General features: G+C 38.8%; 1 protein-coding gene across 8 annotated transcripts in view; it reads right to left on the bottom strand.

Annotated features, from left to right (window-relative positions):
• Positions 1-23,627, bottom strand: part of tsc2 (TSC complex subunit 2) — a 103,386-nt gene that overhangs the window by 6,025 nt on the left and 73,734 nt on the right. For 3 of the 8 annotated variants that reach the window (XM_061881306.1, XM_061881307.1, XM_061881305.1), the window contains 15 exons: positions 22,274-22,463; positions 21,977-22,070; positions 21,794-21,896; positions 20,123-20,217; positions 17,904-18,044; positions 14,318-14,479; positions 11,663-11,821; positions 11,453-11,568; positions 11,114-11,356; positions 10,059-10,298; positions 8,106-8,195; positions 5,744-5,883; positions 5,082-5,662; positions 2,990-3,068; positions 1-87 (listed from right to left, as the gene is read on the bottom strand). In XM_061881306.1, the coding sequence (XP_061737290.1) occupies positions 1-87; positions 2,990-3,068; positions 5,082-5,662; positions 5,744-5,883; positions 8,106-8,195; positions 10,059-10,298; positions 11,114-11,356; positions 11,453-11,568; positions 11,663-11,821; positions 14,318-14,479; positions 17,904-18,044; positions 20,123-20,217; positions 21,794-21,896; positions 21,977-22,070; positions 22,274-22,463 (2,520 nt within the window). The remainder of the gene's footprint in view (positions 88-2,989; positions 3,069-5,081; positions 5,663-5,743; positions 5,884-8,105; positions 8,196-10,058; positions 10,299-11,113; positions 11,357-11,452; positions 11,569-11,662; positions 11,822-14,317; positions 14,480-17,903; positions 18,045-20,122; positions 20,218-21,793; positions 21,897-21,976; positions 22,071-22,273; positions 22,464-23,627) is intronic. The other 5 variants (XM_061881308.1, XM_061881309.1, XM_061881310.1 and 2 more) reach the window with 5 other exon arrangements.

Genomic DNA, 23,627 nt, shown 5'->3' with positions numbered 1-23,627 from the left:
CTGACCTGCTCCGACAAAGATTACTCCAATTTTATGAGTGTCATAAGGAGGCATCTGGTCCAAAACCTTCACAGCACGATCAATCACCTATACACACACACACACACACACACACACACACACACACACACACACACACACACACACACACACACAGAACACACAGAACACACTCATCAGGCAACAGCGGTGTTTCACATACATTCAATCTCGCATTCTATTTATTATTATTTCATTTTATCATAAGAAACACACTATAAGAGAAACTTTTCTGTGCACAATTTACCGCAGGTGTTATTTATAAGAAAAGTACGTTCAGATGTGCGTACCTTGGTTGTATGAATCAGATTTTTTTTTTTTTTTTTGCATATGTACTCCCTGAGTTTTGTGCTTACGTAATGTTCTACGCACTTTAGTAAATGATGCCACTGGTCTACCAGAGAATAAGAAGACATTGCAAAAGAGATCGTGTTGCCAACTTAGTGACTTTGTTGCTATATTTAGCAAGTAATCAGAACCACGTAGTTTATTTTTTCCAAAAAGTGACCCATCTCAGGGTCTTCTCTAAATTGCCGAAGTACCTGTGGCGTTGGGGGTGTGGTTAGGTGCGTGGTCACCAATTTGTTTCAGGCAGAGATTGGATCAATTTAAGATACTCAACCGCCTGCATTCTGTGCAGTCAGACGAGCCTAGATATACCCCGGCTTGGATCCAAACTGCATCAGATACCATCAAAATAACACACATTCTGGTTAGACATTTTCGATACATTTTTTTACATTTGTATAAAAAAAAAAATCAAGCCAGATATTGTAATCGTAATATTTGGGGTTACCCCTAGCAACAGCAGGCGATAAAAACACTACTAGACTTTATAGCATTCTCAACCGTACTAGCTCGTAGACTAATCCTTTTTGGCTGGAAATAGACCAAACCTCCATCTATTCACTCTGGGTTTGTGAGGTGACGGCTTTTCTTAAATGAGAAAAAAATCAGATGCACAATTCAGGGCTCTGTTCAAAAGTTTAAAAAAAAATGGTGGGACTATTTAGAATATTTTACAAGTGAATTTGATGCAACCACCTTAGATCAGTAGGTGCCAACATCTCTACCCACCCCAGCCTCTCTATCGCTTCCCTTATTTCTCTTATTGTTTTTCATTTTTTATTCATGTATTTTTGTACCATATTTTTCGGATTAGAAGTCGCTCCGGAGTATAAATCGCACCGGCTGAATATGCATAATAAAGAAGGAAAAACACATATGAGTCACACTGGAGTATAAGTCGCATTTTTGGGGAAAATTTATTGGATAAAACCCAACACCAAGAATAGACATTTGAAAGGCAATTTAAAATAAATAAAGAATAGTGAACAACAGGCTGAATAAGTGTACGTTATATGACGCATAAATAACCAACTGAAAGCGTGCCTGGTATGTTAACCTAACATATTATGGTAAGAGTCTTTCAAATAACTATAACATATAGAACATGCTATACGTTTAAGAAACAATCTGTCACTCCTAATTGCTAAATCCCATGAAATCTTCTTCCTCGGTGTCTCTTCTGAACAACTCTGCCACTCCAAAAGGTAGACAATGCGCCGTTTCCTCTTCTATCGGTACGTCGCTTACGTCAGAGTCATCATCAGTTGCAGTTTCAACTATCCCAGCCTTTCTGAATCCGGACAGGATGGTTTTGGTTGTCACAGAAGCCCATGCTTTGTTGATCCATCCAATGACATCCATATTATTAGATATTTTACCGTAATGTGTTAATAATTTCACACATAAATCGCTCCAGAGTATAAGTCGCACCGCCGGCCAAACTTTGAAAAAAACTACGATTTATAATCGGAAAAATACGGTATTTATTCTGTACATGGGTTGACAATTTAAAATGTAACAAATAATAAAAAAAATGTAAAAACTGTTTATGAAGCATATGTGTATGTGAATTATATACGGCGCATACTGGAGATATGATCCATGTGAGGCATCCATGAAGTTGTGCGTACTGTCAGTTTTAACTGTCTTGTTCTGTCTTTTTTCACTACGGTTTTCTGAAAAGTCCAAAACAATTTGAAGATAAATAATATTTTTTCATATTTTATTGTTTTTCTCTACTTTCAATTGTTGCTGCTTATTGTACAAAGCACTTTGTTAAGAATTATTCAAGTGTCTAGGGACTTTTAATGACTTTTTTATTAAAACGACTGGCAACAAATCAAGCTTCAATTTATTGCTTTAGAGAATGTACTTTTGTCCCTTGATGTCCCTGACTAAAAGCAATCTGCAGCAATCATGACACCACACGTGTTTCACGCTGCTGCTCCAGTTGGACTTTCTCTCCTTAAAATCACGTGTCTTGTTTACTTCATCAGAACAACTGTTTTTTGGTGAGCAAAGTCTTTTTTGGGGCATCACTAGTCAATACTGCGAAAATACTAGGCTATATTTATCTATTCATACTGTAATGACTGGCTGGTGGTAAAGTTTTATATTTGTGTGGTTTGGATTTGATTTTCATTTTCCCTATGATCTCAAACACACCGTCCGTGCGTAAAAGCGGATTGGGAGATGATAAGAAAGTGTAATGTGTCCGGGAAAGCACAGAAAATAAAGTGTGTGCACGGGGGGTAAAACCTGTTGGAATTGGGCTGGCTGTCATAAGATTGGACAATAAAAGGTAAAAACAGTGCCAGACTTAGTGTGACTTCGTCTGGAGGCTATAGTATATTATCCATCCATCCGTCCATTTTCTGCCGCTTATTCCCTTTGGGGTTGTATTACTTCAATTTGGCTTCACGTCAAAAAAAGGGGGGGGAAACCCTGAGTCTAGTGAACAGTCTTTTGGTGACTTGGACATGAAAGCATGTTAAATAGCTCTACTCAATTTTTTAAAAACGACAGAAACGACAGAAGAAAGTTCATTTGTAGTTTTGAACACATTTTATCATATTTGTGGGCTGGTCATTGGGACACTAACCTCTGTTTTGGGCAGCAGCAGAGGCTTGTTGGCTTCATTGCCAAAAAATGGAGAGTGGTAGAGCTGGAGGAATACAAAGCTGGAATGGAGGAGGAGACAAGGTTTTAGTTACATTCATTTTTTTATTAGAATATAAATATAAGTAAAAATAGCATATCATTTTAAGAGTGGAATGTACTAATTACATCTGGATCTAATGCTAAAATGTAAACTTGAGCATGGATAAAATTGGCTTTTTCTTTGGATTTTTGTGTCGGTCTCAATTAGTGAAAATGGACATTTTACATGACTCACGTAGAGTCAAACAAATAGTAAAATGAATACATCATTGTATAAGTTTAATGTTAGTTTTTGATTATGTCATTCTACAGGTATAATTTTTCATTTGTATTTGATCAAGATAGATTCAACTAGGGCTGCAACAATTATTCGAATAAATCGATTAGTTAGTTTAGTCTTTATTTGAAGGGACAATGCACAGAAACATTAAGCTCAAAGACAGATATGTTCTGTACCAGATTACAGCTAAATAGCTCATTTCCATCTCCAGTCCCTGGCTACCTAAATTAAAGGGATACAAAAATCATGCAATAAAATCATTACAATAAAATCATACCATATCACATAATCAAATTAAGAAAAGTCATAAAATGCCCTTTCATGGACACATACTTAATATACAATACAACCACATCTCATTTACATCATCACACAAGGACAATACATGCTCTCGTTCACATCTGTCATCATTTGTAAAAACAACAAAAACATTTTAACACACACACCTCACAATTTAAAATAAAAATGCTGTCATGGATAAATATAATACAATACACATTAAGTTGATCTGTCAAACACAGTGCCCACCTCAGTGACCGTGTGAGCAGCTTTGATTGCTCCAAAGCCACTTTTTAACTTCAATTGTAAATGTAGAGTAATCTGTTAAACTTTTCAAGTTTGTTGTGAGGTTGTTCCATAGGAAAAAAGCTTTCGTTTATTTTTCTGTTGCTTTGAATGTAATTAATAAAAAATAAAACAGATATATCCGGATCGCATGAAGTGCCTGAAAGTTTTAATATATGCACATAATACTTTCCGCATAGCTGCTGAAATAGCGTGCTCACAAGAGCTGTTGTGTGTGGGTTATCTGGCGGTAAACAGCAGAAATGTTTTTTTCTTTATACTTCTGTTAATGCACACATGATAAATGTGCAATTTTAACATTTATGATGTGCATTTATTGAAAAAAAAAAGAATAAAAGTTATGGCAAGCAGAAAAAAATGTTCAATTATTCTATAATGGAAACTTGATTTACAAACTTATCTAGCTAAATGTGTCTTTGTTTACAAACGCTGATTAATACATTAATTTTGTGTCCCGCCTAGAAGCACAAAGCAGGGTGCAGCATTTTCAACAGGCCAGCTGTGGAGTTAAAAAAAAAAAATAAAAAAAACTATTTGTGAGAAGTACACTATTGACGCTCACAAGTACGAATAATTGACAAAGCAGGCCTCCTACCACAGTAAGTTTCAATTGTGCGCCTCTTCCAAGCGCACACACCCACACGACCCCTCTTCCCGTGTCCCTCTGTTCTCCCCTTTTCTCATCAGTTCTTCCTTTGCCAATTTTATTATAAGTGGATTTTACCTTTTTAAATGTATATCATTGCAGCAATATGGTTATTAAAGTTATATTTTTTGATTTCTGATCATTTGTGAGGGCATCAAAGGAAATGTGCGTGCATGTGCTGGCAGAGCAGCGCATACACAAGACAGTCGCTTGTTGTTGTTGTTTTTGCTTGTTATTAAAGAGCTCACTCCCTTGTTATGTTTGTTTGTTGATATACAGTAATATATTGTGTTCAAAGTATACAAACCCTCACTAAAATGTGGACTTTTGTCGATGCTGGAACCCATTATTCATATTTACATTACATTGTTTTTTATGGATATATTTGCTTCACTATACTCACTTTTTTGATTCACGAACCCTTTTCAAGACCCAAAACCCAGGTTCCATCCTATTTTACTAAAATAAATCGATAGTTGCAGCCCTATGTTCAACACAGCAGCTTTAATCTCACTTCCGTACCTTGGACTGAGCCCAGATGTCTTCTCAGTGTTGCTGGGTCCAGGTCGACTGTGATACGAATCTCTGTCAGTCCTCCTCTCCCTCCTAGAAGACGGCGCTGATACAGAGATGGTGTGGCCCCGGGGTCTGTGGCCCCCGCCGGGTGAGATGGGCCCTGTTTGTGCTCCAGCTGGTGGGAACTCCAACTTCATTCTTGCTCCACCGCTTTGAGGCGGCACCAGCGCAGTCGCTTCCTTTACGTGACTCGACACGGGGGGTCCATGGAGGTCGCCTCCTATGTTCTCCCTCTCGGCAGGCGGCTGGACCTTGACCTCTGAAAGCACTCTGGACTGCCCGGCGTCTCCCAGCATCTTCTCTGACTCCATAGCAGCTTTAGAGAAGGCTTCTGGTAAGGTTTGAAGTTCTGGGGAGGAACTGGACTTGTTGAGTCCGTGACCCTGGGACTGGTTGGTGCCCTGGAAGAGCAGTTCTTGGCTGCCAGGGGAGGAGAGCCCCTGACTAGGCTGATCGATTGGAATGGCTCCCTCGCTCACTTCCTCCAAGGTGGACTTTTCATCATCTTGACTGGAGGTGGAAGATGACTAACGGGTCCAAGCAGAATAAAACTTAAATCCTTTATATCTTCAAGTACACCTTGCACTTTGACCTTTGTTCACACTCACCCTGCTGAGCGTTTTAGGAATTAAGGCCGAAATGAAGATGGGGTCGGTCGGCATGGGCTCAAACTCCTCACTCTCAAGCCAGTCGGAAGGGGTTTGTGCACTTGTGACCCCTGCCCCTTCCTCCTTTACCACGACTGAGTCTACAGCACAACACAAAGTCAGACATTTGTGAGTATATCGAATAAATCTACCAAGAAAAATGTTAGTCATAACAACAAGCTGTCAGCTGAAGTAAATATGTCATCTAAACACAAACACATGCACGTAAACATCAGTCTAAAGCTAGAAACATTGATCCCAATCACAAACAGATCAATGCGGGAATCTATCCATCACTGACATATTTGTATTTATAAAAGCAGTAGGCTCGGGCAGTATGTATGATTTGGATTGCTGTACATATTTAAATTCCAAGTCAGTTTCATTTGAATAGACTTTTCAAACAGGAATTAGAATTGAAATTTCAATTGATAATTTTGGTGTAAAGTGTTCCCTTTGCAGTTCACTTCATGCGGTCTCAGTGTATCACAAATTTTAAAGCACCTTTGAGCATACTGAGTTTTAAAGTGGATGAAAGGTTTGAAGTGTGTGTTAAAGCTGTGTGGAGGGCTTGTAAAGACTTTAAAAGAACATCATATTCATATACAGTAAAACATCAAATAAAAAGCGCCCTTTCTTTGCTGAAATTCATCTTCAACTTGGGGTCTGGAATGTACCCCCTACAATAATAAATGCTTTACAATACATGACTGTTTTATCAAACCATCCATTTTCTTCTGCTTATACGAGGTCAGGTCGCGGGGGAAGCAGCCTAAGCAGAGAAGCACAGACTTCCCTCTCCCCAGCTATTTCGTCAAGCTCCTCCCCAGGGATCCCGAGGCATTCCTAGGCCAGCAGGGAGACATTGTCTTTCCAACGTGTCCTGGGTCTTGGCTGGGTGGCATTTAAAATGATTACCATAAACCTCATCCACACGGTTTTCAGTTTCCTATATTCAGACAAGGTTTTAAGCACTAGAGAATGGATGGAAGTATGTAGTGATGTGCGGAACGATACTGAAAGCTCAATACCACCAATACCAAATGTTTATGCTCTAATATAAATTCCCATATTAAAATATTGATACTTTTGATACTTCAATTAGGGGTGTCCAAACTCTTTCCACCAAGGGCTGCATACTGAAAAGTCAAAGTATGTGCCATGTTGATATTTTTTTATTCTTTTTTTTAAATTCTAAAAACAGACATGTGCCCAATTGTGGTGTTTGTAAGGTATGTTTTTAATCATTTGGCAATAAAAACATTATCGTAATTGCAATGAGTTGAATTACACTTCCTGTAACTCCAATTCAATTGTTTTTTCAAATATTGAACTCCAGCCATTCTTTACTACTGTTTTTAATGACTGATTGTTTCATAGTTCTTGGATATCTAAATATGCAAATGAAACCTTTAATAAAGTGCACAGTCTCAGTGATACTGCCCAAACCTATCACCCTTGAACAGTGCATGCATCTATTGGTTTGGTGGTTGTTGTTTATCTCAGGCCAAACTCAGTGCAACAGCAGCCCAGACTCCCCACAACTCCAAAACCAAACTCTGCAGTCATTTGAAGAGGAAAAGATCAAAATGATTATCTTTGACACCAACAAGTTTGCACCTATAAGCTGCAGCTCTACAAAAAAAAGTGTTCTTCATGCCAATAAAGTTCAAATTTGTCTGGGCTTTTCTGTTGGCACCCTCAGGGAAGGCAATACATTTTAGACTCACGAGAGTTAGAAGACGATTAGCAAAGGACAATCAATGTTAGAAGAATACAAAAATAAACCACCATTAGACTAATTGGAGAGCAGCCCTTCCCCTGGTGATAAGAATTCATCTGTTGCCTCACTTGTACAAATATGTAACCATCCTTTGCATGACCGAGTTGTCTGTGATGAGCCTAACAAGCTCCTGCCAAATAATGTGGGACGTTCAATACGTTAGGGAAATAAACTGGCTTTATTTACAAGAACAAAACAGCTGCTAAAGGTTAGTTTGGGATTCAACAGCTTCCTTTGAAAACCATTGCGGCACTAATGCTGTGATTTATTATTTTGGTTAAGATGTTGGTATAATATGGTGAATGTTTAGCTAGTTATATGTCATTTATGTGATAGGTGACATCCCTTCTGTTTTCTGCAAATCTAAAGGAAGAAAATACGCACATTTTAACATAATTCCTCCTTAAAATTATTTGTAGGGGACAAAACCAGCTTTACTTGCCGTCACTGACAACCGTAATGCACAAGTCAGAAAAAATTACTAGACCAGGAATGATCGAGAAGGAGCTGGGTTGGGTTTTCACACATGGGGGACAATACCTGCCCAGGAAATGCTCCTGTGCAACCTGCCAGGGGCCGGAGGGCCTATGAAGGCACTGCCCTGACCTAGAAACCAGAGAGCGTCGCCCACTGCAGGCAGGTGCAGGTAAGCCAATCACAATCACGATGGTGACGAGGGACAAACATGACAAGCAAAGCCATCAGAACAAGAGAAGGGAAAAAATGCATCACAACAAGAGGGGAAATGCTGACAAATGAAAAAAGGTGGCAAATAAAAATGATCCATTAAAAAAACAGCATCACTGACAAGTGGGTGCTTGGAAAAATACATGCATCTTTAATAGTCTCTTCGACAATTTCATTGTAATGGAGATCTTTTTTTTTTTTTTTTTAAAGATTTGTAACTTATTGTTTGAATAAGGCCATTTTAATAACTTTCTGCCCTTGTGTGATGAACATGAAAAAAGAAATGTGATTTTTAATTGTAACCAAGTAGGGATGTCCCCATCAACATTTTGTCCTCCAATTCCGTTCCAGTTTTTGGCCTCAGATCCGATTCGATTTCGAGTCCTGATCCGATACTTTAAGTAACATTTTTTATAGCAAATAAATAAAAGTAAACAATACCAGAGATTTATAAAGCCTATCTTGCTAAATTTAGAATTTGCTAGTAATGTTGTAAACTAATTATGTATTAAATTAGGGGTATTGACTGCTACATTTAAACATTTTAAGGAAATCCCATTTAAATAATTTGGGTTTTGACCTCATATCCTTCATGTGTCCATAACTCATTGGCAAACGTTGACGCAAACGACCCAAAAAAAATTATTTTCAATACTAAGAACAAGATTGATCTAATCATTGTATTATCATTTATAAAGGGGTACTGCAATAGGCTATATCTGTATCAGGCACCTCTACTTTACATCAACGCTTTGGCAGTTCAACTTATTCGGGCAAAATGGAGCACCTTAGAAATTATTCAATCTGACGTTTGTTTTGCTGAAAAGAAGATAAACATAATGATCAAACCCTGTTTCTTATCTGTGCATACCACCACATATATTTTTCTATCTCGTTTTAATAGTGAAAAGATGTACCAAATGGGGGGAGGAGTGAGTGAGTGAGTGTGTGAGTGTGTGCGTGTGTGTGTGTGTGTGTGTGTGTGTGTGTGTCCAACACACACGCCAAGTTAACTTTTGAAGCAGCCACATGGCTAAAAGCATGTGTGAAGAGCAACCATTTATAGAAAATGTGCCAGCTGCAGCGCTGGTATTGGTACAGTTTGCAGAAAAAATAGTTATTCCTTAATTCTACTCACCTCGCTTTATTAAGACAACTTTTAAATAGAAGAATCTGGAAGGAATCTTTGATGTAGGAAAGAATAGAAACATAATGGTATTTGGAAAAACTTGGGTTTACTTTCCGCAATGGTGGTGAGGATGAGCATCTTAGAGGCGTCTGAACTGTGGCTAGATAACGCGCTAGTTGCAGTTTGCTCTCATATTGAAGCTGGTGTTCTGGCAAGACACGCACACTCATGGAATTTATACAACGGCTGCATGTGAGTAACAAGAAATGTAACGGTCTCCCTGAGCATGCATCAATTTCTAAGAAAGCTTTTATGCAAATACTATTTTAGCTATGTAAACGCTAAGACATCTGTGGTTACGATTGGCTGGGGTCAGAAACTAATTAGCCAATCATTAAAGAAAAGCAAACATCGAATCTCGATCTGATCCAAACTTTTTACATGTATGAAAAATCTTAGATCATGGGTACTTTTTCAATCACATTATTTCACTCACAGGAAATAAGAGCACAACTGTACTAGAGTAGAATTCAGTGAACACCACACTGTTAGGAATGGATGATAATTTTTTCTATCGCAAACAAAATTACTAAATGTTTATGTAATGGAGTCGTCTATCAATGACAATGACAATAACAAAAAGCAGAGTTTCTCTTCTTAAAATATGTCACACTCACCCGTGTTGGAGCGCTGAATCACATGTGCTTTCCCTCCAGCACTGCCGTGTGCTTGGCTAAAAGGCTCAGCTGGTGCAGGAGCCGCCGTGCTGGCTGGAGCACTGGCCGTCTGGGCAGGAGGTTCCTTTACTCCCTCCATTGCCATGAGGACAGTGGAGAGCTCCTGCAGGGGCATATTACCAAGCTCGGAGGAGAAGGGACTGGGCGGGTTTTCCAGACACATCAACCAGCTTGTGTTACCTGGTATCGAGAATAAAAGAAGAGATCTGTAAACGCAATGGCTGTGACTCGGTATAACCATTTACCTTAATTTCCTAATTTGCAATGGATTCGTGGCTTTAATATTGTTAACATCGATCTCTATATTCATTTTAATATTCCTAATGTATCATGATCATAATATTATGATTTAGTCTACATGGATGTAGCTCAACTTCACATATTTAATGTAAACATTGTTAAAATAGCATGAACACCTCTACTAGTTGCAGCCAAATAGTGCACCTTGTTTGCCTCAACAGCTACAGGTTGAACAATCAACTTCACACTGACAAAAGAATCATTTCTTGAGTTTGATTGCACTGTTATAGATCTAAATTTAACACGGGCCAGAGATTCCCATATTTCTTGAACTAAACACCCATCTGTTTTAATTTAAATTGATAGTGAATGAATCAAATGCTTTTTTTCAGGCATTAGTGTGGTCAGGAAATCTATGACAACATTAATTTTGAGCTTGATTCATAATAAGTGATCGAGCTTTAAGTAATTGTTCGATTCCAGGTTTAAACATTCCCGTCACTGTTGTTTTGTTCCTTTTCAAGACACTTTACCCACCTTTCTCCCAGTGCCACCCACACTGGTTTAAATGTAAATAATGGGTTTTACAATGTAAAGCGCTTTGAGTATCTACAGAAAAAGGGCTATAATTCACTTCATTATAATATTTCAAGTCATAAAGAGTTGGTTAAAATCTTGAATTAATGCACTTTTAAGGGGTTAGACATTTTTTTTTTTTTTTTTTAAAAGACTAGTTTTAATTTGCTCTCTCATACCAGATGGTCTTCGAATGAAGATCTCAGCCCAACCCTGCGTGAGCATGGGGACAAACTCGGCCAGGCTTGGGTTGTCTTTGAGCGGTTGTGGGGCTGACGGAGTGGCAGAGGTGGAGGAGGAAGGACTGAGGCTATCCAGGGTAGGAGCAGCGGATGTAGACAGCGATGCAGCTAACTCTCCCTCTGAGGGGGACACTAAAGGGCTAAGGCTTTGGGCCGGACCAGCACGAAGAGCGTGACCACCTGGAAAAAAAGAGTCAAAGCAGTATGAATATACTGTATGCAAAACAACCCAATTCTCACCAAGCAAAACCTGTGTGAATGAGGGTCAAATACTACCTGACATGGAGCGAACCCGTATGCGAGTGGCCCTGCTTTGTTGCTGACTTGACTGGGATTCCAATTTGGCGGGTGCCTCTTTAGTTATCCGGGTGTGCAGTGATGGATCAGACCTGCTGGGCCACATAGCAGCACATTCAAATAATCAGAACTCAACACTACCTGATTTTTTTGTTTTTTGTTAGGAACATTGAGCATAAAATGTCACACCTGGTCATTTCCCCTCCTCCCCCCAGTCGATCAGCCATGTCCAGGCCCAGCATTGCTTGAGTGCGGACCCCTGCGCTGGTGGTGATGGTCACCAGCTTATTGCCCACCAGCCAGGTCATACTGCGACCTCCTGTCAAGAGGAACTCTGCAATTGGAGATCTAAAAGGAAAGTCAAATGAGTAAAAATGAAGTAAAATCAATCTATCAACAATTAAAGTTTATATATACAGGGACGGTGTGGCTCGGTTGGTAGTCCCAGCAACTCGAGGGTTCTAGATTCGATCCCCAGCTTCCGCCATCCTAGTCACTTCCGTTGTGTCCTTGAGCAAGACACTTCACCCTTGCTCCTGATAGGTCATGGTTAGGGCCTTACATATCAACAGTGTGTGTGTGAATGTGGAAATGTTGACATGATCGACCGATCAGCTGCTTCCTTGTTCCTATACTCGTGAAACTTTATTGTAGACCATAATTCATGCCTCTCATCTGGATAGTAGAAGACCGAAGACGTATTCCGACAAGTTGGTCCACTACGACAGCCAATTTAAACCCGGAAATGACGAGAACACAAAAAGATGCTTGGTTCCGCCCCACTTTTTTTTGTGAGGATTTTGAGTCATTCTACATTTATACAGGAATATATGAACATTCTAGCAGTCGGCATCCTAATGACAGCAGATCTTGATGTTGTATTATGTTGGTTGGCTCTCATGAAGTCTGCAGTGAGCAGTGATTTTAAAAAAAAAGCGAACGTTGTGATGCGTTTTTTTAAATTAATGTGCTGCCTTGCTTAAACTGATCTAAATACATAAATATTAAATGTTATCCTAAATGTACCGCTGCTACATCACATTCAATACAGGCCAAATTTGGACCAACCTTCTCATTCAATGAGTTTTCTTTATTTTCATGACTATTTACGGATTGTCACTGAAGGCATCAAAACTATGAATGAACACCTGGAGTTATGTACTTAACACAAAAAGGTGAAATAACTGAAAACATATTTTATACCCTAGTTTCTTCAATACAGCCACCCTTTTGCTGTGATTACTGCTTTGCACACTCTTAGCATTCTACCGATGAGTTTCAAGAGGTAGTCATCTGAAATTGTTTTCACTTCTCAGGTGTCATAGTTCTGATGCCTTCAGTAACAATATACAATGTAAATAGTCATGAAAATTAAAATTAAAAACGCATTGAAATGAGAAGGTGTGTGCAAACTTTTGGCCTTTACTGTATATACTTATGTATATGAAACCTTAATGGAAGTGTTTGAATGTTTTTCTAAGATTCCATTGTAAGCAGACTTTGCATCTCATTTATTTAATATTTAGAAGGCATTAAATAAAATACATAATACGTCTTTCATAATGATTGTAAACAATAGGCAACAAGTTTTCCTTTAAACACAAATGCTTTAAAAAGCTTCACAAACCACAACGACATCCTCAGCTCCGATCCCACATCCGGGCAAGAAAACAACTCAACCCAGTGGGAACAATGAGAAACCTTGGAAGGGACTGCAGATGTGGAGACACCTCAGTCTCTTTTCCTCTGAAGATAGATAGATCATCATAATTTTGTGCCAAGAGAGCATAGCTTGTAGGTTCAATGTACACATCTAAATATCTTAGTTGCTCAGACAGTAATGTGTTTTTATAGGTTTAGATTTGGGTATGTTGTTTTTAACAGGAAAAGAGATGTCGCTTGTTTTGATATTAAAATTTAAGCTGGCACCAGTCACCGCGTAAGGTAATCAAAGTGCAGGAATTTTGCGATCATTTTTATCTAAAATGGTAATACTAAGCTGTTGAGAGTTATGCCAAAGTCGTTATCGTTTATCCTAAGATCCCTAAAATATAGTCTTGTTTACCGATGAAAACACGGTGCCTTACAAAAACAGTAATTCTGAATGGATACTCTTCGTGATTTACTTCCCGCCCCTACATGCTTCTGTGACTGGATAGATTCCTAACTTGTCCCACAAGTCTTAAGACGATATTAAAATATGATTGGATTTTGTCTCTGTCAACATTTTCGTCTTGTTTTTATTCGTCGACTAAATCGTCAATTCATTTCGCCATTGTTTTTGTCAACGTGTATTAGTAGTCATTCGTTATCGTCCTATTATAGTCAATGGAAAAAAAGTCGTTGACAATAACTAAGGCGAAAATTTTTAGTCAACAATTAACACTGCCCCACAGGTGTAGCTCTCTTCTGGCAAGGGTAATGATCCTTCTGCTGGTTCAGATAAGTTTTTTTTTTTACAAATTCCACTTCTATTTTGTCAACTTTAATATGTTTTTGCCGCTGTACCAGAGCCGAGGACATCACAAACTGTGGTTTAGCCTTTTCTTGAGGTGGAAAAAGTTGCAAAAGAGAACTCTGTTTTGTTTATTTTAATGAATGACTATTCCTTTAAGTATTTTTAATGAACTTTTGAAGATTCACCATATGAATGCTAGCGCCTGTCCATGTGACATTACTGACACCTAGTAACCAGTCAGTATACACTACTATGTATCATCATCAGTTTAATTAGTTTATTTATTGTTAAAAGATTTGACTGTTCATCAACTATGGGCAAGATCAAAATAATCAGATTTAAATATGAAGGTCCTTTATAGTATCACAAAATGTGTGTTTTCTCACCTTTTGGGCAGTGCTGAGAAGTTGGAGAAGACATATCGTGCCATCATGTCCAGACACGTCTCAGTGAGTTCCAGGTGGACCGTCTTCAGGCCCTCATCTGCTTGAGTTACTGCGTTTTCGTCAGCGGAGCCCAGGCTGCAGGTGGTGTTGGAAGTTTGCATCCTACACAATGCAACATTAAGAGAGAAAAACAAGAGCAAGGCAGAATTGCAGTGAGTGGAAGACACACAGCGTCCAGATTTATTTCAACATCTTGTCCATGCACACAGAGACATGCAAGCACTGTAGCGGAGATACAGAGAGAAATGCAGAAGCCCAAAAAATACACACACCTGTCTGTACAACATGCTATCTGGGTGTACAGTACAAGCATGTGTGTTTGCAATCACAAAACAAGCAGCAGCAAAGTCACATGCTTAACAAACCGCACAGGCGTGTTTGTTGTTGGTCATATTGAATCTCACTCACATAAAAGGATTTAAAACAACATTGTGAGTCTAAATTACAGAGAAACCTCACAGATTTGAAGATAATTCTGCAATAAAATCATGGTAGGTGCTGACTTAAACCACACTGGGAATTAAGTGTTTAAAAATTATACTTACCTTGCCTCTTTTTAACCATACACATGTATTTTATGAGCTAGACAGATCAGTGCTCGGCAAAATAACTAATAGGATAATGTAAGACTAATCTATTATCTCAGAAATGTGTATAGACACACAAATACCATCATCGTGTTGGTGGTTGTGAAATGAGAGCCATTGGGCAACACGTTTCAATCAAACCAAGTAAAAACTGTAAATGGGCCACCAAAGATCAGAGGTGGCAGGCTATGAAAAATCTACATTGCAGCTGTGTGTGTAAGACTGTTTTTGCATGAAAAGGAATTTCATTTGAAATCATTATTGTCACTTGTCAAACAGGAGTACAATTACATCCCAAAGCAGTGTTTCCCCATAACACTACAATCTATTTGAGGCTTTAGGTTGCAGGGGGATGATTTAGCCATGAGACATAGGTACATTATTAATAGATTAGTCCAATTAGGTACAAGTTTACATTTATATTCTGATGCTTTGATTATTTGTTTAATGCACAGGTGTCAATGGTCAACAAGGCCGCATCATTTCACGTGACCCGCTGCATCATTTTATATGGCTCACCGCTTCATTTTACATGGCCCGTCCCACTAAAGTTAAAGTTAAAGTACCAATAATTGTCACACACACTAGGTGTGGTGAAATTTGTCCTCTGCATTTGACCCATCCTCTTGTTCACCCCCTGGGAAGTGAGGGGAGCAGTGGGCAGCAGCGGTGCCACGCCCGGGAATCATTTATGGTGATTTAACCCCCAATTCCAACCCTTGATGCTGAGTGCCAAGCAGGGAGGCAATGGGTCCCATTTTTTTATAGTCTTTGGTATGACTCGGCCAGGGTTTGAACTCCCAACCTACCGATCTCAGGGCAGACACTCTAACCACTAGGCCACTGAGTAGGTAGCCTAGGTGCCTATTTTATGTGACCAGTCGCATCCTTTTGCGTGATCCCTGCATCAATTTACACGGCCTGCCGCCTCATTTAATGCGACCCAACACACCATTTTACGTGGCTAGACATCAATTTACGTGACCCGACATCATCATTTTACGTGGCTCGCAATAGACTGGAAACACTTCCTAGATTTCAAAGATTATTTTTATTCCCAATTTTTCTGTACTGTATTATTTATTTTAAATTGTGACTGGAAAAAATACTGAATGCAAATGTATACCTTTGAAATGTATTTATTTGACTATCATGCAAAAATATATTCCAAGCATTGGTTGGGAATCAAAAATATATGCTTAAAAATCTGCTTGTCACTTTGACTTACAATTTTAAACACAGTTATCCATCAATTTGTAATAATAACCAAACGTAATTGCTTATGCAAATTGTTTAATATAATTGTATGGTTTACTTTTACAAGTGGCCCTCTGAAGGAAGCCAGAATCGCATAATGTCCGTCAACGAAAAATATTTTGACAACCCCGGTTTAATGAGTGTCACTATTACAAGTGATCAAATCTGGACCATGTACCGGACTTTAAATACGTAGACAAAGTTTCAACGCGGCCGCTGCAATAGAGCGTAAGTGAGAACGGTGGTGTGCTGGGACTGTGATCTGTGTGCGGTGAACAGCAGGGATTTTTTTTTTTTTACTAATGCACATACGTTAAATGTAGAATTTTAAGGTTGATGATTTATTAGAAAAAAAAAATTACATTTATGGGAAGCAGACAAACACATTCCAGCTATAAACTGTGTTTAATCTCATTACTTGATTAATTGAAATTCGGACCATATTAAAAGTTAAAGTACCAATGATCGTCACACGCTGGAAGCCGGCAGACCCGTCAGCGATCCTGTTCTGTCTCCCTGTAATGTTTGTCTGATCTTGAATGGGATTGTGCTGAAAATTGTAATTTTCCTGAAGGAACTCTCCTGACGGAATGAATAAAGTACTATCTAATCTAATCTAATCACACACACAATAGGTGTGGCGAAATAATTCCTACAAAAATCGATGGATGTGCCCATAAAATCTAGATTGATCTGAAAACTCAATAAATACAACAGAACCTGGTTGGAAAAACATTCTCTGAAAGATGTGCTGCGTATAAGTTGTGTAAGGAGGCAGAGTTAGGTTGCTATCCACTGTAAGGAGTTGGAATGACAAACTACATTCTCACGTAATCCAATTATAATGTGTTTACAAGTGTGGGCAACATGTAGCACCAAATCTGTTCATGGTGGTCCAAATGTATCTGTACCCGGCCGCATCAAATAAAATTACTGTATGGGAAACACTGCGAAGTGACAATATGTTATACAACTGCATTGTAGATAGCACAAGTCACACTGAAGCATACCACAAAAGGCACAAAGAATAGAAAGGGCGAAAGTGTGCAAGTGCATGTTTTTGTTGAGGTTTTAACTTCTATAGTCTGTTCTCAAACTGCATCAAAGGTTCAGCCCAGCTAGTCCTATAATCCCACTCTTGGAGATTGCCATGGTCATAGCAGCACAGTGTGTACGTGAGTGATGCACAATGACGACAAACAAAGAAGACTGTTGTGTTGCTGTTGTCCCCATCACTGATCGAGTGACCCATCGAGAAAAAGGAGCATTGCAGGATGCACTTGTCAGATTCACACCATTTTAAATACGCATGCTCTCTGTCCCCTTCAGTCAGAATAACACCCAGCAAACAAGTCAGAGCAAATATTAAAAATAAAATGAAAAGCCAAATTTTGAGTCAACAGAAAATCATACAGAAAAACATCCAAATGAACTTGTCGCATGCAACAACTAAATCTAGAGGAGCAAGGGTATGATGGCAGCACACAAGAACCAAAGAGTTAGACACACAAACCCCGGCATGCAACATCAGTTCCAGGTAACCCTGGCAATAGATACCCACCCGACGGCCCCGCATGACAATGACCCAACACCCCATCAACCATCCCATGGAGAAAGCAATTGAAATTTTGGTTGTTGTTGTTGTTGTTTTTTTTAGTTGGTTACTCAGAGGACTCTCTAACCTGCGGACCGCATGTTCGGAGACACTGATGCTGCGGGATCGGAAAGCGTCCATGGCTGACAGGTCCCGCAGCTCTTTTACTGGAGAGCTGCTGCTATTGGCTACCACCGCTGCCGCCTTCGCCATTTTTGCTGCCCGAAGACTGGGCGATGAGGAATACCACGGCGAAGGATTGAGGGCAACGAGGAGGGGTTACAGTAGCGGTGGGTAGTAAGGGGGTGAGTCATCGTCAAGGTGATGGTTTAGGGGTAATGGGAGGGGGTGTGTGGTGGTTTATCAGGAGGCAGAAGGAATCGTAACACCAACACCATAGTAACATGAGCGGGTGACCAGGCAGCACAATATGGTGGGATTTACAGAAGATGGTGGTAGGGCACAGAAAATCAAAGGGCAAAAGTCACATGATACGGGCAGGGAATGTGTGGAAGGGATCCAGGATGACCCGACCACCCCCCCAAAACCACAACCGCAACACAGCACCCAATCGCAGGAGGCAGGGGAGGCGCCAAACGAAAATATTGAAAGAAAAAACAAAACAGGGTGAAAATTAACAGCAGTTAAACATCATGAATCAGATAACAGGACAGTGAAGGAGAACTCAATTTATAAAGACCAACTAAAAGAAAAGCAAAAGCTACAGTGCAGGGTAAAACAGTGAAGCTACAGTTTTTTGAAAACTAAAATAATCCAGGAGAGCAACAAAATACATGGTATTTTACACAGCAAAAAAACAGGTCACAAATATGACTATTGAGCAAAATTACGCAAAGTTTACATCAAAGCATATCCAATACATATCTAGACCACAAGGAAGTGTTTTAATGTAGATTAAAATTATTCTTTTTTTTCCATTTCACTATTAGTTTTTTTTTTTTTTATGAATTACAATTAGAGATCGTGCGCATTATGCTTTTGACAGTTATTATTCAAGTTAAGACTAAAATCAGGATAAAACTACAGCGTCACAGCACCAGGGGAAGTGGGACGGGCTTGCTCCTCTCTCTCCAAACCCTTCCACAGAGTTTGATGTGCAGCTCCAAATACTTCTAACCTTACGTCAACAGCAACACATACCACCGAGCTTTGATTGGCCGGTTTTTGGCAATACGTCCTTCCAATGGGTCGCCTTTCCAATTGTTTCCTCATGCAAAAACTTTATTTTTAAATCAAACGCCTTCTGCTTTAGATGTACAATGAAAACAACATCTACAATGAAAGTGGCCGGTCCACATTGTTTACTTCCAGTTTCAACAATGATCTGGATGTTGATTTAGCTGCCAATCTAGTCAAGGAGAGTTGTGGTTGCTCACTCTTAGAAAAACGGGGCCCCCTAAAGTTTGAACTGAGAATTGCACGCCTCACGGTTAACGCACTTAGAAGAGCGATGACAAGGATCAAGCCAGCGTTGGAGGAGACTGTATTGCAGCTACCCAGGAGCATAATACAGGATTAAGTGTTGTAATGGTTTTACAATTTTATATTAACAGTAACTCTAAGATTATTTTTTTTAATTCCAGTGTTTCCTGTGGGGTAAAAATTGTTTGCAATCGGACCACTGTGCTCAATCATATAGGTTCCAGTGCATTGGATTCCTGGTAATTTGGCTTATTCCTTTTTCAGGAATTGCACTTGAATCCAAAATGGAATGTTGTGCAACAACAATTGTAGACCTCACACGCATACATACATACACACATGCATATATATACTGCACAGCAGCATATTAAGAGGTGTTTCTAATATACTTAGTGTCAACTTAATGCCTCTTTGACAGTGTATTGCTGTCTGGGTCTCATATGCATTTGAGTGCGTATGTAGTCAGGCTAAAATATTAGACCTAACATATTTTTTGTATTTAATTATTAATGCTGAACAAGCCCAAAACCCCACCTGGATAGATACATAATTCTACACTACAGGACTTCGCCTTATAACATTATTTTGTCCTTCCACATATGGATATAACTATTATCCTGTTCATCATTACACTAAAAGTAAGTAACTTAGTTATAATTTGAAAAACAACAGGTAATGAGCAAACAATTTAAGAGTGTAAAAACATGTACATTTAATTAAATGGATCACCATGGCAACCTGAGAGTACTCATTGCAAACATTACCATTTGTGCTGAGGCCTCTGTTACCTTGGAAACCCCAACAACGCACGGTGTGGCCTGCTGCAGAGTTACATCCCCACTAGCAAATGTACGTATACTTTACCTCTTGGGCCTTTCGTTGAGGCTAGTGCTTCGGGCACGAAATGAACTCTGCTCGTGGCCGTCATCAAATGGAAGCAGGGCGTTGGAACGCAAACCCTGAAGAAGAAGAAACAGCACTTCAAAACAGGTGCAGTGGTACATTAAATCTAAACCATTGGTCATTCACTGTGAAAAAACCCTTAAAAGGATGTAGTTGGAGTCTTGCAATAATAAAGTTGATTTTTAGTAAAATGAAGACAGTTAATAGCTATAGTTGAGGTTATTTTTGTAAAATAATCTTGGGAAAATACACGGCTTTAACAAGAGAGGGGCCTAGCATGTTTTCCATTATTACATCGCTCTTTATAATTTAACAGTATGTTCAGGTAATTATTAAGATCTTGAACTAGTAGAGTGCCCATAATATACTAAAGCTAAACTACTTTAAAATGCACAAGTTAACTGTAATACAACACAATAATGTGTTGTGTTGTAAATACAGTCATTCCTGGCCACTTCGCTGTGCCAATTTTGCCACTTAGAAAATTCCATCCGTCCATCCAGTAGCGCTTGTCCCTCTCGGGGTCGCTGGAGACTATCCCAGCTGCACTGGGGCGGAAGGCAGGTTGCACCCTGTTTTTTTAAATATATCTATTAGTGAAGTGTAAAGTGGAGTGGACTATATTTATATAACACTTTTTCTTAAGTGACTTAATGTGCTTTACATTGACAAATAAATTATTTACTGAGAGCAAGGTATTTTGCCCAAGGCCACAACAGCAGTGACTAGGATAACAGAAGCTGGATTCAAACCAGGAACCCTCAAGTTTCTTGCCGGCTGCTCTACCATTTGAGCCATGCTTCTACATATAATAATTCATACGATGGTTCCATTTCACTATCGCTTTTGTTTAGGCAAAAGTCTGCATACAAAAAAATATGCAAGCAAAATTATGTTTTGGCCTAAATTAAGCATTTTCAAGGGTAAAATCCGCTAAATTAACTTAAAATAACAAATCAGAGGTACTGTGCGATACTGCACCGATCATAATCTTCATCGAGTAAGTTGCAGTATTTTCAGTGGTTTGTGGTTGTGTTAAAAAACTATGTGTGTGAGTCCAGATTAATGTAAGGTATGTCTATATGCATAACAGAGCAGTATATATTTTATTTTCTATTATGTCTATTTAATTGGGTAAAACAGGTGTAGCGTTAGTAGGTGTTAGTTATTTCATGTGTACAGGACTCTAAATATGTTTTTTTTTTAAACATATTCAGTGTCTTTTTTTTATGATGAACTATAAAATTATTTGATTCCAACTTTAAGAAAATGTACAAATTGCAATCAGGTCTGGAACCATTTAACAGCGATAAACGAGGGACGACTGTATGACATGTTCTTCACCAAACTAAATCAACATAACCTCGGTCACATAATCTACAAAATTCCTGTTTTTCACAATGTTTATATTACTTGATTCATTGTATTTATTTGATCATACCTGATATCAACAGTCACAACACTTATATATTGTACACTGAATGTCAATCATTTTAGTCATAAGTAACTCAACCATTTGAGACATTTGTGATTAAGAGCTATATAAACAATCTTTGAATGATTTAGCTGTTTTTGTTTTCCTGCGAGATGCTTCAAATTGAATGGTAGACAAAGAGACAAACAAGCCCACACCTTTGTGATGTACTGAACAAAGTCTTTACGGAAGGGTAATCTGCAGCGAATGAACCACATGGCAATCACATGATGGGCCAAGGATACAATGTACTGATTGTACCTGATGGAAATGAGCAAAAAGTAACTTGTCAAGAGTGTGTCTTTGCATGTGAGAATGTTTTTGCATGTGTGACCACTTACTTAGAGGGGTTAGTGTATGGCAGTGAGATAGCAAACACGCTAACATACTGCTCAGCTACAAAGTTGGCATAAAGGTGAGGTAGGCGCACCAGAGCTATGGAGCAAAAAAGAACATCAACAAACATCAGTAAAATCCGAAGAACCATGAAACGTTCTTTACTATTTGAAACAAAAAAAAAACACTTGTGAACACTTTCGTAAAATAAAGATGAATGCTACACAAATAAGTGTGATTAAATGTTCTAATGACTAAAGCATTCAACATTGATTAAAAAGGCAGCAGTCCTTGGTACTCACTTGAGAGGAACTCAAGCATTGGCGATGCCATGGCAACAGTGGCAGAGATGTGGGTGAGCTTGACAATAAGAGCGGGAAGAAGCTTGATCATGATGTCAGGCATCTCCACCGTACACATTGTAAGAGCCACCACACACTGCTTAGCACAGCGGTAAATGAGGCCTGTTTCTAGGCACTGGACAAGCTCTCTCTGGATGAGGAGAACAGACATACAACAAAGTTACTAATAATACAGAACTTTAAACATTTGAGAGTGCGCAAATAATTCAAAGAAAACATGCTCCTAAAATATAAATTATTTAACTTTGGAACCTAGCTGAAGTAGTATGGTAGTGATGTAATATAATATTAAACATAAATATTTGTTCACTGCTCTGTATTATGAATAATGATTCTAATAATTTGCATATTTCCAGATCAAATATAGGGCAGAAAGCAGAGGCTTGGCAGCGGCAAGCTGAGCCTCACGTCTTTAGGTGCAAGCCTTCTTAAACCGGGTTGCATGAAGCGCGCACATTCGTTTCAAAGTATTTCACCAATATAAGCTGCCAAGATTTATTACAAACCATATTTAATTGTTTGACATCATTAATCTTACTGACCAGACAAACTGCAGAGAAGTTACAAAATAAAGCAGACAGTACTTTGAGGCACCTTGTACTATCTATGCTGACTAGTATAGATAGTATTCTTAGGCAAATATTAAGAAACCCGCTTTTAGAGTGCCCCAACGTAAGAGTGTTTTAAGATTATGCTGTCTCTGTGCTAATTTGTATATTTTAAGTTACAAGCAATAGTTAGCTTAGCAAATGTCACAGCGAACCCCATATGATCTACCTGACTGCTAGAGATCGACATAACTTTGTTTTCTAAGCATGAGAAGGAGTAAATTCAGTGGTACGGACAGCGCTGAAAAGGGGTGGAAGACAGTCAACAAATCAAAAGGAATAAATCATTGAAAACAGGCCCGAGCGCATTTAAGCAAATCACTGCACCCTACTGAAGCAGAATGAGTCTAACGCCAGCCAAGAAGAAATGCTGACAATTACTATTACATAACGTCATGAAAACTACTGTTGTTGTTTGTAGTACACTCTATCATATTGTTTTTATACAGTATTTCTTATCTAAAAGTTTGTTTTTGTTTTTAAAAGGCATGTTGCATGTTAAAATTGCGCTTCTTTGAGAGGGATTAAAATTGATTTCAAGCCATTTCAATGGGGACGTTGATTTGAGATATAAGTGTTTTCAATTTATGAGCTCCATCACAGAATCAATTAAGCTCGTAAGTTAACATACTACTGTTAGTGCATTTAGTTGTGAAACTCTACTGGGCTAACTGTCCAAATAAGTA

Source organism: Nerophis ophidion, linkage group LG20 (genome assembly GCF_033978795.1).
Source record: "Nerophis ophidion isolate RoL-2023_Sa linkage group LG20, RoL_Noph_v1.0, whole genome shotgun sequence".
Taxonomy (NCBI): domain Eukaryota; kingdom Metazoa; phylum Chordata; class Actinopteri; order Syngnathiformes; family Syngnathidae; genus Nerophis; species Nerophis ophidion.
Note: the sequence above shows the minus strand (reverse complement) of the source record. Positions and strands in the feature narration are given on the sequence as shown.